General features: G+C 43.3%; 1 protein-coding gene across 1 annotated transcript in view; it reads right to left on the reverse strand.

Annotated features, from left to right (window-relative positions):
- Nucleotides 1-3,971: 3,971 nt before the first annotated feature.
- The window catches only part of TRPC7 (transient receptor potential cation channel, subfamily C, member 7), a 227,663-nt gene continuing 212,877 nt past the window's right edge, over nt 3,972-18,757 (reverse strand). Inside the window, exons 8-11 of the mRNA XM_006866215.1 lie at nt 14,194-14,415; nt 13,467-13,547; nt 6,879-6,954; nt 3,972-4,141 (exon numbers count right to left, since the gene is read on the reverse strand). Of these exons, the coding sequence (XP_006866277.1) occupies nt 3,972-4,141; nt 6,879-6,954; nt 13,467-13,547; nt 14,194-14,415 (549 nt within the window). The remainder of the gene's footprint in view (nt 4,142-6,878; nt 6,955-13,466; nt 13,548-14,193; nt 14,416-18,757) is intronic.

Here is an 18,757-nt window from a genome sequence, read left to right on the forward strand (position 1 = left end):
CTGAATGGTGAACCGTCACCAGGACAAGCACACCATTGGATGTGTACTTTCAGGATCTGTAGATTCTTTGAAACCCAGACATCAGTCTCACACAATCCCCAGATTAAAAACTCCTGGGCCACCGTTGATATAATCATAGGTGGAGTTTATATTTTAATGCTTCTTTTATTTCTCCAAGATGTGAACAACCAGAAAATGTTGATGCTCTAGGGAATTTGGCTCTGTGAGGCATCATGCACATGCCCATTAGGCCCTCAGCCCACCTCAGTGTCTTTCTTGTTATCATCCTGGATGGTGGTGCCCAGATTGGGCTTTGAAAGCCTAGGTGTGGATCTTTATCGCAGGAGGATCTTCTTCAGTTCAGTTGCTCAACTTAGCTTCTGAAAGTCTGACTTCTTTCAACTGGGAAGATTTGACAAAACTGGATCTGTATTCCTTATGGTGACAATTGGCTGAGTGTCAGTGCTTTGGGTAAGGCACAATTGTCTAGTTTGTCATTGTCCCTCCCACACCCTCAGTATCGAGAGTAACTTCAGTTCTATTATCACACATTTGATCAGTTGATTTTGTTATTGTTGTTGTTATGTGCCGTGGAGTCAGTTCCGACTCATAGCGGCCCTGTACAGGGTTTCTGAGGCTGTAAATCTTTACAGGAGCAGAAAGCCTCATCTTTCTCCCATGAAACAGCTGGTAGTTTCGAACTGCTGACAGTGAGATTAGCAGTCCGATTCATAACCACTGTGCTACCAGAGCTCCTTTGTTTTTCTTATAGCAGAGTTAAATTAAAAAAAAGAAAAAGTCCATGGAGAAAGATGATGGGAAGTCAAAAAGTATTGCTTCAAACTTAATTTAATAAAAATATCAAAATATGAAGCTATTGTTTCTCAACATATACTCCACCTTGGTTTATAAACCTCTGAAGGTGGTTTTTCCATTTCTCGATCCCTTCTCCTGAATAATTCTGCACTCTTTGATTTACATCAAAATGGCAGTTTGGGCATCCTTGACTTCAACTGTGTTCCTTCACAGTGTTCTTTAGTTGCAGGAACTAAAAAAAGGTGTGAAAATCCACATGCTGCTACTTGACTTTGTCACTCTTCCTCTTTAGAGATTTCCTTCACCCAAAGTATTAGCTATAGTCTCTCAGATGACCTGCTAGTACATTCAAGTCGGATGCTCCAAGTGACTTGCTCATTCTGACATAAAACAGAAGCTGTACATGCTGCTCATCACATCCCCTCCAGTCAGGAGAGCATAATCAGGGCATGGAGAAATCAGGGCATTCTAAGAAACCTAAGGAGCTCTGCTAGTGTAGTGGTTACGAGTCCGGCTGCCAACCTCAAGGTCAGCAGTTTGAAACTACCAGCTGTTCTGCGGGAGAAAGATGAGGCGTTCTGCTCCCATAAGGATTTACAGCCTCGGAAACCCTGTGCAGGGTCACTATGAGTCAGAACTGACTTCAAGTTACTTGCCAACAACATCAACAACAACAACAAGAAACCTGAGACAGAGTCCCTCCCACAAGATGCCGTTTTGATCAACTGAAGAGTCGAGTTCATCTCAACATTCCTGAGACCTGTTTTTAAAAAACTTTTTGTGAATTGAGTGATGGCTTATAGAACAGGTCATCAGTTTTAAATTCAACCAATGATACACTTTAATTCATTACAATGATTGCAATCCCCTCCACTTACCAACAGTTAACAGTATTTATCGCTATTCACATTACAACTCTTGTGTTCCTCCCTGTGTCTTCTACCTTCATCTTTCCTGTGATCTTAACTCACCAGCAAGATTTCTTTTTCACTCTTCTCTCTGTCTTTCTCCATCCTTTCCTTTCCCTTTTGTATGCATGGAGGCACCACACCCATGTGTCTCTGCACTGAAATGCAGTCATTCTTAGATTGTTTTTCATGGAGGTTTGCTTAATTCTCAAAACTGTGATAGGAAATAGTTTCCTTTAAGATAAACCATGCCCTGTGACCATGTTCTGATATTTTGTGGTATCAAATAAATAGGAATATTTAGCAGACCAAAAAAAAAAAGTGTGAAGGGATAAGATCAGAGCTGTAGGGTGGATGAGGTAAGGTTTCCCAATGAAATTCTCCTAGGACATGTCGCCCATGATGCCCTTGAAGAAGGAGCAGGTGCATTGTCGCGATGGAAAAACATTCCTCAACACAAGTTTCCTGGTCTTCTCACCAAAGCAGTTTTCCGTTTTCTTAAACTTCTTCATAGTAAGCACCCATGATCGTTCTGTGATTTTTCAAGAAAATGTATCAGGATTGCCCCTTTGGAATGCTCAAACACAGTCGCTATGATCTTCTGAGCTTTGAATTTAACTGGTCCAGCAGATCCCCTGAGAAGCCATGGGTTTGATTGAACGATTTTTTTGTTTTTGTTTTTGAAGGCACTCAGATGAAACGCAGGCATGTGAGAAGTCTGCAGCTATCCACTGATGGCATCCACAATTTGCTATTCGTGTAACTCACACATGTATGAAGTGGAAACCTAGTAGCAGTCCTTCTTTACTAGTAGATCTTGAAACACAAGCCCCTTTCCATGTGTATATTTGTGTCTCTGTCTATGTAAGTATATCCCCTTTTCCCCACTTGCATTTCAGTTTGGCTTCTGTTTTCTTTCAGGGCGATTGCAAGGCATTTGTAATAAGTAACCCTGGAATTGGGAATATGTAACCCTGATCCTCCTCACAGGTTGCTATGAGGAGGTTAGCACATGCCTGCCTTAAATGAAGGGCTCAGTATGTTTGAGCTATTATCATTGAGACCAGCAGCTTCTTCTGTAGCCAGTTCAGAATGGGCATTGCTTGGGACTGGGCCGCCCTCTGGTGGCAGTTCCCCCTCCTCACACCCAAGCCCCTCCCTCAGAGGGGAGAGTTGAGATGCCATTTCACCTAGCACTCTTTCCTCCTCCCTTAAACACTCCAAACTCCAAGGAAAGGTTGAGAGCAAAGTTTCCAGGTCACTCACCATTTCCTTTGCCTCCTTTCTGACCTCGGTAGGGTTGGGTTCACTAGGTCTGGGGACAGGAGGGAGTTTGGAGGTAAGCTGGCTGTGTGACTCTGGGTGGTTGATACCCTTCCCTTCTCACACCTTTCCCATTGTTCTCCCAGAACTGCCCAGGTTTTGTGTTTCCTAGAATCCCTCCCACCCACCTTGCTGTGCCCCCATAACCCCTTTCCCCTACCAGGACACAGGGATGGCCTTAACAGTACCTCCCCAAAGCTATTATGAGGTAATTTATTTCTTTCCATTTTTGGTAAAAATAGTAAATACAAGATAATTTTAATAAAGGTAAAAATACATCATTTGGATTTTGTTGTTTTCTAAACAGTTCTACCTACAGTACAATTTTTGATTTAAGATTTTGAAATCTTTTTTTTTTTTTTTTTTTTTTAAGAAACAAATAAAACTATGTTGCTATTAGGCTATCTGTGTTCTCATCTGGCACTTAAGAATAGATCACAGGTCACCTCCCGGTTCTGTTTGGATGTGCTGAATCAGCATGTCTCTGTGTGTGTTCAAATGTGGTGGGGAGGGAGACAGAAGGGGGCTGGTGGGATGAGGTGGTTTGTCTTCCCAGGACACAGGGAGCTGCTGTCCCATGTGCAATGGGGGGCACATGTGTGCATCCAAGATGGCCTTTGGCTGCTCTGGCCACAGGCAGTATTTCAACTGTGATCCAAAGTCTCACACGTGTCAATGGGGCACTCTCTTCTCCACTCCTGTGGTAGATTTTCTTACCAAACAACCTAGATTCACAGCACTTCCTTCTGATCCAGGCAGGCCACTGGGCTGGAGATGCCACAGTGCTGCTCAACAGTGAGCCAGTGAATCTCCCTTAATGTCACAGAGAAGTGGGCCTGGGACCCCTCCCTGCCAGAGCTGGTGGCCAGGCATCTACCCTGGCCTTGGAATGCTGGTAGAAGTCACAGATGCCCATGTGGGCTGCTAAATGTCTTTGCCCTTGTTCACCTTCAGGTGGTCTTTGTTTAAGTTCTTTCCAAACTTCTCACTGAGCTGTTGGATCAGGTCAGCCAGCTCCCCAGTAGCTTGAGATTTCTCTTCAAGAAGCTCATAGCGCAGGCTGGAGATGTCTTGCTTGATTTCCTTCAGTTCACCTAAAAGGACAGAGGTGTTTTGGTGAGTATGGGCTTGTGGAAGGGGCTTGTCTTTCTAGAAGAAAGTTGTGGGTTGTTGGGTCAGCCTACCAAGAGTGGAAGTGAGGGGATGGGCACTCTATTTTGATCTAAGTACCATTCACTTTCTATTAAATGCCTCCAAGTTGGTTCTGACTCACAGTGACCCTGTACAGGGTTTCCAAGGAGTGGCTGGTGGTGGGTTTGAACTGCTAACCTTGTGTGCTTATCCTTTTAGTTAGCAGTCCAGTGCATATCCTAGAGTACCACAGAGACCTGGTGTGGCATTGTAGGAGAAGGACTGGACTGCTAACTGAAAGGTTGATGGTTCAAGCCACCCCAGTCACTCCTTGGAAACCTTATATACAGGATTGCTATGGGTTGGAACTGACTCGTAGGCACTGCAGAACAACGACAACAAATGTGTATATTTAAAGAGATTTCATTTAAGGATTCTTGGTAGGTGGGTTACAAATTGTGCTGTTAACCAAAAGGTCAGCAGTTTGAATCTACCAGCTGCTCTGCAGGAGAAAGATGAGGCTTTCTGATGCTGTAAGGATTACAGCCTCAAAACCTTATGCAGGATTGCTAAGAGTCCGAATTGACTTGATAGTACACAACCACTGGATTTCTATTTAAAATCTGTCTCCTCCAAATCCTGGGAAACCTGCAAAAGCCTTCTGCTCACACTTTTAGGTAGACGAAGGAGCCAAGATCAGGGTCACAAACTGTGTCTAGTGCCTTGTCCATATAATGATATTATATGGTCCCAGAGCCAGTAAAGGCAGAGTAGTTAATTGGAATTCTGTTTTCACAATTCCCCACAGTTGCTTCTGCTCTTATTTACAGAGAGGAGAAACACTGGGTGTGTGAAGAGAATGGCTCACCACAGTTGATACAGACCCTGAGCTGGCCAGTGTCAGCTGAAGCAGGGTTCATAGACCATGCCAGCGAATCTGCCTTGGTAATACAAGCTGTGACAATGCCAGCCTCAATGCCTGCCGCCTCCTCCTTCAGTAACAAGTGACCCCCCATTGGGGACTTGGCTTTTTGCTTTCACAGTGGCCCACGTGGTTAGAACTCTACATGAGTCTTGACTGTGGGAATCTTTTCATTAAGCGCAAAGGGGAGCTGGAAAGTTCTTTGCTGATGTTACAGATACTGCATTTGACCTGAGTGAAACCGCTGCCTGTGGACATTTGCCTGTTTTTCAGATGGATTTTTAAAGAATAATTTAAATTCATGTAATGAAAAAAAAGGTGTAGCATGTTTAGCTTTGACATGCAGCATCTGCTACTTAAAAAAAAAAAAAGGAATTTAGATACTTCACTGAACTCCAGTTACATAGGGAAATTCTAGTGGCCTGAAATCTGGACACCCATTTATTTCCATCGCGGTTCCACACTGGTTGAGGTTGGCTGGCATGACACATTTTGTCCTAGATCCAAAAGTAGGGGTGGGGAGTGCTCAGCCTCTGCATCATGTCAGTGTCATCGGTGGCCACTGTGGACATGCAGGCTACAGGCTGGATGCCCCAGGGTGAAGGAAGGGCCATTTCACCAAGGTACTAAGTAAGTAAGCTCTCTTGGTAGCCCCCCTCAGCCTCTGGCCCAAGTGAGGCGGGGACTTGGTGCCTTTTTTCTTTGGATGAGGCTGTTTCTAAATAGTGTATACTAATCCTAGCTAGCTCATGAAGATGGGTTACCTGGCAGGAAATAATCTGCTTTGCACTCAAGAGTAACAAAACAGACTAGAAATTAACCCCAAATTCAGTGTGTTTCAGAATCACTTGGTACCATTGCTAAAACGCAGATTCTCAGGTCTTCCCCTGAGATGCCAATTCATTAGGTCCAGGCAGGTCCCGGAAAATCTTTAACAAATAATTCGGATTCTGAGAAATTGGAGCTGAGACAAGCTGGGATCGGTGCCCATAGAGTGAGATGGAATTCTGGGCCATCCTGAATTCGAGAAACAGGCAAACTCAATATAGGCATCACTGTGGTAGGCAGAATAATTCCCTCCATCCCTGCCAAAGATATCCATGTTTGAATCCCTGATGTTCTGTTTGTGAATAATCACTATTATATGAAAAATGGGATTAAGGTAGCTGTGAATCAGATTACATTAAATAGGGAAATTATTCTGGACTATCTAGGTAGATGCAATCTAATCACATGAGCTCTTAAAAGTCAAAGAGGAAGGCCGAAGAGTAGGTCAGAGAGATGCAATGGCAGAAGAGGTGAAGGAGATGACAGGATGAGAATCACTCAGCACCCCACTGCTGGTTCTGAGATGTAGGGGGCCATATGTAAAGACTGGAGAGGTCCCTACGTGCTAAAGATGGCCCCAGGTGTCAACCAGCAAGGAAATAGGGAACTGTAGCCTACAGCTGCACAGAATTGAATTCTATCAGTAATACAAGTGGATCTGGGAACTTTCTTCCCAAGGGCTACCAATCATCAACCAAATAACACCTTGACTTTAGTCCAGCAGTGTGCTTCCATAAAAATCACAGCCTAGGAAGCTCTACTGGGTGGTTCTACTCTGTCATAGAGCACCTCTGTGAGTGGGAATCATCTCGATGACAAACAATAACAGCAATGACCCATTTTGGACTTCTGACCTATAGAACTCTAAGAGAACAAATTTGTGTTGTGTTAAGGCACCAACTTTGAGGTCTTTTGTTATGGCAGAAGAGGAAATGAATATGATCACTTACCTTCATTGACTTCATCATTTTCCCTGTCCACCTGGGCTTTCAGGACATATCTTTTTATGAGCCGTTTCATGATTTTCTGAAATGTGAACACAGGTATCAAACAACTTGGTCCAGCATAGGGGGCCTGCATGATGCCCCTCCTACAGAGGGTTTGGTCAGCATGGGGATCCTTCTATGTCTTTTCAGGGGTTCTCTAGTGGGAACTGGGACCAGTCTCTATATTTGACTCCTTCCCCCAGGATTAAGAACTGACAGCAAGTCAAGGTGAGAGAATCCTCTTAGATCTATAGGTTCTGGCTCTACCCTGACTTCCTTTGTGACCACGGTCAGTCATATCCTCTTCTCTGGACCTCAGTTCTGAAATGCTTGCTTCTATTTTGAGAACTGATGGGATCAGGAAGGAATATTGGTGAAGACTTAGCAGCCCAGCCCACGTGGAACTGCATGCCTTGGGGAAGACAGTGAGAGGTATGCTGTTCATGAAGAGATTTACTTAGAACAAAGATCAGGGCCAGGCATGGAAAATTCCTACCAGAAGCAGAAGCAGAAGCAGATATAGCCAGGCCTCTGGAGGCTTTGCTGAGACACCACTTCCCATAAAATCCCACACGGCTGACCCTGTACTGTAAGTCACACTGGAAGAGGAGGAGTTGGCCTTCATGTTGCATTTATTATGCAGATACTATATTCTTTATGTAAACAGGGCATGAATAAACACTTAGGAGACACCAAGAATAGAGCCAAGTGTAAGGAAGACTGCAGGAGGTGAACTTTAGATTTTGCCAGCAGTCGTTGCAGGGTTCCTGAGAAATCACAGGGTTTATAAATACTTTGGTGGCTGAGATGTCTGAGTCTTGCAAGAGTTGAAATGCACAGTTAAGAGGGAGGGATTTCCCTGATTCTTGGTCATCCTGTGTCCCACTAATCTGCTCCTACCTGAGCACAGACCATACAGAGGCAGCCTTTCCTAGACTGAAGAAGCCAGTAGGAATCTGAATTCTGTCCCTCTCTTTGCTGTGTGATGTCAAGCAGGTTGCTAAATTCTGCTTTCAGCAAGTGAACAGTTGGGATGCCAAAGCCAGACGATTAAACTCATGATTGTCACTAACTGGTGGTTCTCTCTGTGCTTCCAGTGGTGAGACCTTACCAAAGAGGGGTGCCCATCTCTGTGATTCTAAGACTTCCACTAGACCCAGCAAAGCTCTCTGCTCTGAACCCCCGAGTCAGCTCATCTAGGCCAGGGCTGCTCCATCCTTAGTCCTTAGGCTTGCAGTGCACTTGGCTCCATGGTTTGCGTTGTGATCTAACTTCAGGCTGGATAGCTGATTAGCAAGTTGCCTCCATGCTGCTACTTCTCAGAGAGGCCTATATTTTATCATATTGGTAGCTAGCTGCAGTGCTAGATTTCTCTTTGACATGCTTCGACTCAATAAAACAGATTACCTAACTTGCAAGAATATATAACTTTCAATAGCACTCAGTGATGCTTTCATTTTGGATAGAACAAAACAAAACAAAACAAACATTGCCTTAAACTGTTCTCTTGGGAAAAACAAACAAACAAATAAACACACAAACAAAGTAAACCCCAAACCTAAGTATCTAAGTATCTGCTATTATTACTAAATAAAAAATTTCAAAGGATTCTTCCTCATAAAATTCCAGACTGACACAAGTTAGAATTTTGTTGTCTTTTCAAGGCAAACCTCAAGAATGCAGGATTCTTTAGTTTCTGGATCCTTCAATTAGAGAAACTTTATATTTATGATATAAAACTTAAAGCCAGACACCAGAAGTGACGTGCTTCCTTTACTATGAGTTGAATCCTTTGATGGAACAATAATCAGAGACTCTTGGCTTAGCAAATGTGCCCTATAGCTGCTGCTAAGCGCTGTCAAGTTGGTTCTGATTCATAGCGATTCCTCTATAGGGTTTCCAAGGAACAACTGGTGGGTTTGAACCACCAACTTCGTGGTAAGCAGTCCAGTGCTTATCCTATAGCACCATACCAGAACTCCAGATCTGTCCTACTACAATACAATTACGCTGATTGTTTTAGATTATTCTGTAATAATGTGTGAGATCCTGCTCACAAGTCCTCTCAGATGAAGTGAGAAAGGCTAAAAAACAAAGTAAAGAAACGAGTATGTTGAATGTTTACTATGGGCCAGAGTTGCATTAGTCTCTTTGACAAAATGGCCTCCCAGAAACCTGATGAAATGCAAGTTATCAACTCTATTTCCAAATGAGGACACTGAAGACTAGAACTAGCTGACTTCTCCAAGGTCACACAGCTGGGAAGTGGCAAATCTAGGAATGAACCAATATTGAAACCAAAACTGAGTTTTCATCCAAGCTTCAGCAAAAGGTGAAACACAAGATTTTAAGGAATAAGCTTCAGGAAACTGGCTTCTATTAGTCAAAGGGAATTTGTATTAGTCAAAAGTAATTTGTACTTTTACAAAGCATGAAAGTCTAGGGCAGGAGAAATCTTTAGCTAGATTTCAGGTATGAGTAGCATCATCCAATTGCTAACCCTTGGGGAAGAGAGTCATGGGTATGCCATTGGCATGAATGGTCGTGACTTACTCTTGAACATGGACAATACTTGACTTGAGCTAGGATTCCTGCAGAGCTGCTGCTTAAAGGGTAGAAAAACAAAGTTGTGTTTTAAGTCTCTCAACATGTGCTAGCATTCTAGAGACATACCAAAGCAGAATTGACTGAACTTCCTTCTTACCACCAGTTTCTGCACAGATACCCTTAGGAAGATCAGTGTGCCTGCCTGTCAGTTGCCTTGAGATGACATGGTCCTGATGGGAACCCAAGTCTCTTTCTGGTATGTGCATATTAGACAACTTGGGATCTGCAAGAGCAAGATGGCAGTCTTGCCTCCAGAATGTCTTAAATGGGTGGAGAATGCCCCAAAGTTCTATTTAACATAGATGCCACAGAGAAAATTGGATTCCAGACAAGTTGGACATCAAAAGACTTTTCTCTTTCACTTTATGGTGAAGATGCCTCATTGCTGCCTTCCACAGAGTTCCTTCATTTCGAGCAGGGAATAAACTTTCCCCAGGTTAGTATTCTCTGTTGGTGGCAGCACTCTTCACCCCCATGAATTCAGCAAGTGCTAGAGATGAGCATATTTAGGGATATTGTTCTGGCAAAAGAACTAATACTTGAGTGAATGGGAATAAGATGCACAATAGATAAGAATGGTCCAGGGGGGGAGAGTACAGACTTTGCTCCCACTCAGATTATAAGGGGCCAGATAGCCCCTGGAAGCAGCTGGTAAAGGGGAGAATAGAAAGTATTTCCCAAGTCTTCCTATGGAAGTGGCGACTCTAAGTGCAGGTAGGGCAGCCAAGGACACAGACAAGAAAGAGAACACATGCTATACATTGAAGATGGCCAATGAAGTAGAATTCAGAAGGAAGCAATATTGACACCTAGGAAAACAGAAATGGAGGAACATTTGGAAGACAGTGGACAAAATGGATCCTAGGATAAGTTATTTGTTAAACTGGGATTTATCAGAAACCAGACTAGGTAACGTAGTGGTTACGAATCAGGCTGTGAACCATAAGGTCAGTAGTTCAAAACTACCAGCTGCTCCATGGGAGAAAGATGAGGCATTCTGCTCCCATAAAGATTTATAGCTTCAGAAACCCTGTGCTATGAGTCGGAACCGACTCTATGACACGTAACAACAATAGACTAGAAGAGAGAAGCATTGTCAAAGGGTCTATTCTATTTGCTTTTATTTCTACTGAACTTTTGAGAACTGCTTTGAGAGCAAAGAAATGTAACTTGGAAGGCTACCAGTGGGCCTAAAGAAACAGTTGAATCATTTGCCAAATCCGTGCTCAAGTCCATCATTCTGCTTTGTCTATTGTTGCCAGTCGACAACAAAAGTGCCCCCTCCTGCTCCTTGTCTTCTCACCTCAGGCTTGAAAGGCTCAGATGGCTCTCTTTCTAGTGTCTGTGAAACCTGGACAGGTAGGTTCTAAGGAAAGCTCAGGTGCCACACTGGGAAGATGAATAATGAACACATGCCCAAGCACCATGATGTGGTGAAGAAGAGAGAGTTGCCCTTCTGAGTCAGATAGAGTTCAACTGGCTGTAGGGCCTCAGGAAATGTCACTTAATCACTGAGCTCAGTTCCTCATCTGTCCAATGGGGTTAAAGATACCGCATCTCTCTCAGGAATAGTGTGACTGCACTTGGGCTAGTGTCGAGCCTGGTCCGTTACTGTCATCTCAAGGTTTACTTCTATTGTGACCTGAGAAGACAATGGGCCAAGACGATGGTAACACTTAACCCAGCATGCTGAGCAAAGAGCAGTGCACACATGCAGGTGCTCCCATGCTCCCATTTGCTGTCCTCTTAACCCTTTTCCTCTGATGCCTTGTTGTTGTTGTTATGTGCTGTGGAGTTGGTCCCAACTCATAGCGACCCTGTACAGGGTTTCCGAGGCTGTAAATCTTTACGGGAGCAGAAAGCCTCATCTTTCTCCGGCTGAACAGCTGGTGGTTTCAAACTGCTGACCTTGCGGCTCACAGCCCAATTCGTAACCACTACGCTACCTTACTGGCCCAAATTTGCTTTCTTCTTTTCTTTGACAACTATTTGAATAAGGCTCTTCTCAGTGGTCTCACAAAATACATGGTGAGCAAAGCTTTCCAAGGTCACCAGGAATCTGAAGCTACAAACAGACCAATGTCTGTAATCACAGCAGGAAACTCGTGAGGAGATTTAAGACAGCAGCGACTCAGCCAGTGATGATGGAAGACAGAAAGGGGCTTGCTCACAGACTGCTCTGAAAATCGTCTTGTTCCTGAAGAATTCACTCTGAATACAGAACATTCACACATAATCACTCTTCCTTTATCTCTGTGGCAAATGCTGCTCAAAACTCAGAAGAGATTTGGTCCTAGAAGGTTAGAGTCTTCTATCTTCTCAGTGACACAGATAATCTATCTTTCTTTCTGAGAAGCCAAGAAATAAAAATCCTTCCAATTCCAATGGATTTGGCTTGCAAGATAATTCAAAGCAGCTCAAACCGGTCAGCTCCAATCTTGTATATGATTAAATACAAGATTTTCCCACTGCCAGTTTTCAACCTGTGTCATCTGATAAAACTACAAATGCTTTGAGGGCTGAGCCATTTCTTAATTGTAGAATTAAATCCTCCTAACTGTACAGCTGGCTTCTGAAATACGACAGAGATTCAATTAGAGAACTGTGTCTGGAAGACACTAAATCTGTAATTGCTCACTCTGGGAAGTGGTACTATGGACACATCACTGGACCCAAAGGAACTTTCAAGACAGCTGAAAATTTACAGCTAATAAGAAATGGTCAGCACGGATGAAACTGCTGATCACCAATAAGGGAAAGGTGGGAAGCAAAGGACCTGCACTGTTAAAATCAATCACCTGTAGTTTCCATTTATCACTGGCCTATGGACAGCTGATGAGATCTGGCATTTATTTCCACAAACAATGCAAAGGCTTCATGTACTGAAGGTCTTTTCATCATTTGTAAAACAAAATACTCTGAAGGTTGGCAGTCTTAGTCAGGTGCTTACTGAAGACACCCATACGTACCTGGAAGCTTAGGGCAGATATCTGGGAGTCCACCCCAACAGCAGGTCACATTGATTGTACTTCCAATATACATATTAGATCTGTCTCCTTTTCTCAGATGCTCTACAAATACCCTGATCCAAGCCACTATCTCTTGCACCTGAATGACTGGGCTCCCTGCTTTCACTATTTTCATTGTGGAGTCCTGGTAGGATAAAACACTGGGTTACAGATTGGTTTGAACCACAAGGGTGGTGGTTCAAACTCATCAGCCACTCCTTTGAAGCCCTGTACAGGCTCATTATGATTCAATGGCACTTAACAACAGGGACATTCTCAATATAATAGCCAACATGCTCTTCTTAAATTATAAACAAAATCCCCTCCCTCTCATTAAGACCCTCCATTTCCATCTTATAGAAGCTAGAATAAAATCCACATTTTGACCTTGGTCTGGCCCCTCTGTCTTCCTACCTGACCTCAGCTCCCATCATGGACCCTGACTCCCTGGCCTTCAGCTGCACTGGACCTGCTAAATTTCTTCCTTGGGTCTTTGCTGATACTTTTTCTCTGCCTAGAAGGCCTGTCCCCTTATTTCCACATGGCTGCCTCACCTCCTTCTCATGTATGAGGCTTTAGCTAACTTGCCTTCTCCTTGAAGATGTGTTCTTTGGTAACCAAATCAGGATTTCCTATTTTTCTCCATTTCTGCACCCCATTGTTTCCTCCTTGGAACTTTTGGTTTTTTAAAAAATCAATTGATAGTTATATATTTATTTTTTCATTGTCAGTCTCCCTCATTGGACTGGAGGTGTCACTAAAATATTAATCACGCCTGCATCTCCAACAAGTAGCAAAGTATCTGGCATGTAGTGAGCACTCAGTAAGTAGTTGTTGAAAGAAGGAAGGAATGAAGCTTTGTTCTGGGACAATGAGACAACCAACCCTTGTCAAACTAGAATCTACTTCTGCCCATGCTTAAGAAAGGGGTGGTTACCTGGTATCTTGTGGGCTTGCTGAAAGTGTTATTTGCTGTCAGGTTTTCAGAATTCCTCATGCCAGGCTGGTAACGAGTCTTCTGGAAAACAACAACAATGTCCAAAGCATACATCCATGCATCCTTATATGGGTGCATGGTAGGACTTGAAGAATACAGACATAGAAGGCTATCTCTAAAAGGACACCAAGAGGCCAATAAGCCCATTGTTTCTTGGCTTCCTGGAACAACATTCCTGGGAACTCTAGTTCTGTAAGATATTAACCGAAGTCACAGCCTTCTATGGTGTGGTCCAATTAGCTTGAGATTCATGGAATTATACCAAACTACAGGAATATCTTTCTTCCAGGATTTATAGATTTTAGTATGCTAGTAGGAGAATTTCCATGAAGGAGAGATAGTAGGCGTGGAACTTTTTGTCAAAGAGATCATGCTTCAGGATACTTTCTTTTCAAAGCTAATCCACTCCATGCCCACTAAGGAGATCCCTTTGCTGGGGTCATGGCTCAGCCATGCAGTCTGCTAATTCCCAGCAACACAGCTCCCCAAGGAACCTATGTGCACGGTCTCCATTTACTGATGTGGTCAGTCAATTCTGAGGTGCTGGGGCTCCTCCAGCCCCCAGTTTGCCTCCTATCAGGGACCTTCACGTGAATCCAGTGCACTGGACACCTACCGCTCCCACTCCGGTAGCTCTCTTTAGCCCCACAAACCGGATGCTACATACCCTGAATTTGGAATTCAGCATGCCCATTTCAAGGTCATTTTCACAGCTTTTGGTCTTAGATTTGCAAAGTTTTATGAGGCACATCTTGATTCTCATTATGAGATAATAAAATGATTTAGGACTTGGCACTAGATTAAAAGGAGCAGGTAGAGTTCGTCCTTCATCAAAATAAGACAACCAGAGCTTGGCTCGAGCAAATTTCCATTCCACGTCTGCATCCTCCTGTGGGACAAGGGAAACAATAACATACCATCAAAGGCTGTGATTGAACAACTGAGCTAAATCTAGGGAATGGAGACACGGCCTCAAATCCCTGAGAGTGGATACCGAAACAGGACTCAGATAGGCACGTTGAGAGTGACGTTCCTCCTCACAAGAAACAGTACACCATGGGGAATCTGGTCCTGCTACAACTACCTGACTCCTCTCCCATAACTCCTCAGGATTCATTGATGAAAACCTCAGTGAGTTTATGCTAGCAGTCTGCACTGGGTATTTTAATCAACATTCACCACTTGTCACTTATCAAAGATCTTTTCTTACTTCCCCTTGTTATCCATTAACTTTCTACAGCTAACTGAGTCACCAACCATGACAGCACCAAGGTGTTAATCTTTCAGAGCAGTGCAGTCCAATAGAAATGGAATGTTAGCCACAGTAGTAGTCACGTTATACAAAGTAAAATGGCACAGGTGAAATTAGTCTCAATGATGTATTTATTTAGTCCAATATATCCAAAATGTGATTTCAACATATCATTATTTATGAGATGGTTCTGATTCATAGTGAACCTGTATATGGTTTCCAAGGCTGTAAATCCTTACTGGACCAGACTACCTCAGAGTGACTGATAGTTACATGGCAGTTAGCAGCCCACCTTGTCATCCACTATGCTATCAGGGCTCCTTATTTATGAGATAGATTATTAAAAAAATTTTTTAAAAAATTAATATTACCAAGCTAAAACCCACTGTCAATGAGTCGATTCTGACTCATAGATACCCTATATAGGGTTTCCGAAAATGTGAATCTTTGCGAATGTAAACAATGTTTTTCTCCCATGGAACAACTGGTGAGTTTGAGCTACCAACCTTTGGCTAATAGCAACACTTAACCCGCTATGTCACCAAGGCTCCTTTAGAAAATATTAAACCCCAAATCAAACCACTGCTATCCAGTTGATTCTGACGCAGCAAATCTGTATAAAATTTGTAACATTGTAAAACTTTATGGCAGCAGAAAGCCTCATCTTTCTCTTGAGGAGCAGCTGGTATGTTAACCACTAACCTTGTAGTTAGCAGTCCAGTGTTTACCCCACAGTTACATCAGGACTCTTTTTAAATATTGTGTTTTTTGTTAAGTGCCATCAAGTCGGTTCTGACCCATAGCGACCCTGTATACGGTTTATGAGGAATGGCTGGTGAGTTTGAACCACCAACCTGGCAGTTCAAAATTCAGCATGTGTTTAATGGAGTCCCTGGGTAGTGCAAAGTGTTATATGCTGGACTCCTAACTGGAAGGTTGGTGGTTAGAACCACCCAGAAACACCTCAGAGACAGGCTTGGTGAGCTGCTTTCTAAAGGTCACAACCCTGAAAACCCTATGAAACAGTTCCATTCTGCACACATGGGTTGCCATGAGTTGACAGCAACTAATAACATTTTACATTTAAAGAACATCTCAATTTGGATTACCCATCTTTCTGGTGCCCAATATTCTCATGTGGCTCATGGCTAATTAAAAAATGGCTGCATCAGTACATTGCCTGGGAACTGCTGGAAACTCAAGCTGAATTCAGAAAAGGACGTGGAACTAGGGATATCATTGCTGACGTCAGATGAATCATGGCTGACAGCACAAAAATGCCAAAAAGATGTTTATTTGTGCTTTATTGACTATGCAAAGGCTTTTGACTATTGAATCAAGACAAGCTATGGACAACATTGTGAAGAATGGGTATTATGGAACACTTGATTGCACTATGAGGAACCTATACATAGACCAAGAGGCAGTCTTTTGAACAGAACAAGGGAATACTGAATGTTTCAGAATTAGGAAATGTGTGCACCAGGCCTGTGTTCTTTGACCATACTTATTCAATCTGTATGCTGAGTGGGATTATATGAAGAAGAACGTGGTATCAGGACTGAAGGACGACTCAGTAGCAACTTGCGATCTGCAGATGATACAACCTTAGCTGCTGAAAGCTAAGAGGATTTAGTATACTTACTGATGAAGATCAAAGACCACAGTCTTTCATACGGGTTGCACCTCAATGTAAAGAAAACAAAAATCATCATCACTGGGCCAATAAATAACATCATGATAAACGAAGAAAAGATTGGCATTGTCAAAGACTTCATTTTGCTTGGATCCACAGTCAACACTCATGGAAGCAGCAGCCAAGAAGTCAAACAATGTATTGCATTAGGCAAATCTGCTGCACAAGACCTCTTTAAAGTATTCAAGAGTAAAGATATCAGTTTGAGGACTAAGGTGCACCTGACCCAAGGCATGGTATTTTCAATAACCTCATACACATGTGAAAGTTGGACAGTGATTAAGAAGAATCATAGGATAATTGATACATTTAAGTTATAGTGTTGGAGAAGAATATTGAAAGAACCATGGATTTCCAGAAGAACAAAGAGGTCTGTGTTGGAAGAGGTACCAGCAGAACACTCTCTGGAAGCCAGGATGGCGAGACTTCATCTCTCATATTTTGGATATGTTATCAGGAGAGACAGGTCTCTGGAGAAGGACATTATGCTCGGTAAAGTGGGGGGTCAGCAGAAAGGAAAAAGACCCCCAATGAGATGGATTGACACCATAGCAGCAGCAATGATTGAAGTTTAACACTTGTGAGGATGGCGCAGGATTGGGCAGTGTTTCGTTCTCTTGCACATAGGGTTGTTATGAGTCAGAACCAACACCTACCAACAACAACAGTGGTTACCATAGTGGATAACAGTGTTAGAAAAATGAATTTCTTATTGGTCAGGGCACTGCCAAGGAAGATGTTAAGAGATCTAGCGAACAAAATCTGGCTGTAGTTTTCAGGAGGTCCTCCAGCAGGGTTCTGTCGATTTAAAGTCTGGATTTGTTGCTTCTGAGTTGACATTAATGCCAGAATATTGAGTGGGTCCCCTGAAAGGTAGCAGATATGTTTTTTCCCCCATAGTTAGGCTCTGTGTTATCACCCAGGGGCCCCACTCAGCATTCTGGCTTTAACATTGGGGCAGTTTGAAGCCAGGAAAGAGACATGGAATTTGGAGTCAGACAGACTTAGATTAAGTTTTTTTTCTAACCGTGTGACTTTGGGTAAGGGTCTTGGATTTGCTCATCTATACAATGGAGCTAACATTGCCTCCATCATGTAGCCATCACACTGAGCATGTGCTCAATAAATGGTGGGTTCCTTTTCCCACAGGCAAACACCACATGTGAGGTCCACGTGAGGCTGCTAGGATGTACCAGGAGAATATACAATTAGAACCAGTCAGCATGATTAGTGTGCTTACTTTTGTTGAGACCGCATTGGCACTTGGCCTGTCCAACTGGAGATGTCTTATACTGACTGACCTTTGAGACTGGAAGCTTTGTGAGGTTGCTCCTGGGTCACTGCTTCACAACAGATAGGTGTAGAGGGGACCCCTTACCTGAGAGGAAAGCTGGTGTAATAGTAAGAACATAGGCTCCGGAGTCTGTTTGGGTTCAATTCTAGCTCAGCTTCTTCCTAGCTGTATAAGTCATGGTAGGTGACTTAGCTGCTCTGGGACTTAGTTTCCTCATCTGTAAAACTAGGATAATAATACCTGCTTTACAGGTGAAAGAGCTAAAGGAGTTGATGCACGGAAAACTCTTAGCAGTGCTGGACAAACATTTATGTGCCTTAGCCTAGCAGAATGCCTATGTTCAACCTGTATTCATTCTATCGGTATCTACGATGTGCCTGGCTTTGTGTTAGGGAGGCACTGGGGGCTAATGATACATGAGACACAGACGAGTCAGGCTGTTGTGGAGTTTACAAGTCTGGCAAATGGCACGAGTATATGAAACAACTCATCAGTCTGTCTCTCCCTAGAGCTGCGCTAAGTGCTGTGGCAGCCTTCTGGGTGGTCTGGGGGGTCAGGGAAGGCTGTCCAATACTGGTGTTGGAGTTGAAGACCCAAGGGCTGAGTAATTCTCAACCAGGTCAAGTGTGGGTGGGGTTGGAGTGGAGAATGAGTCGGAGTTAATTAGTGGAAGAGACTGAGAAACGTAAACAAGTCATTTCAGAAATTTGTCAGTAAAGAGCTGAAAAATGAGGTCGAAGGGAGGGTTTTTGTTGTTACTTTTTCTTTTTCTCCAAAGATCAAAAGACTTATTTAAATGTTGACAGGAAGGTTTAGGTAGAGAGAGAGTGAAGATGGAGAGAGTGAAGATGCAGGTAAAATAGGGATAGTGCACAGTGGCAGCTCCTGAGGAAACAAGAGAGAAGGGAGCCAGGACACGCGGGCAGGCTGCCTGATGGGGAAGTCCTTTTCTGCCCTGCATGAGGTAGGGTGTGTGTGTGTGTGTGAGA

The sequence above is a fragment of the Chrysochloris asiatica genome, unplaced genomic scaffold, assembly GCF_000296735.1.
Source record: "Chrysochloris asiatica unplaced genomic scaffold, ChrAsi1.0 scaffold00087, whole genome shotgun sequence".
Lineage (NCBI taxonomy): Eukaryota > Metazoa > Chordata > Mammalia > Afrosoricida > Chrysochloridae > Chrysochloris > Chrysochloris asiatica.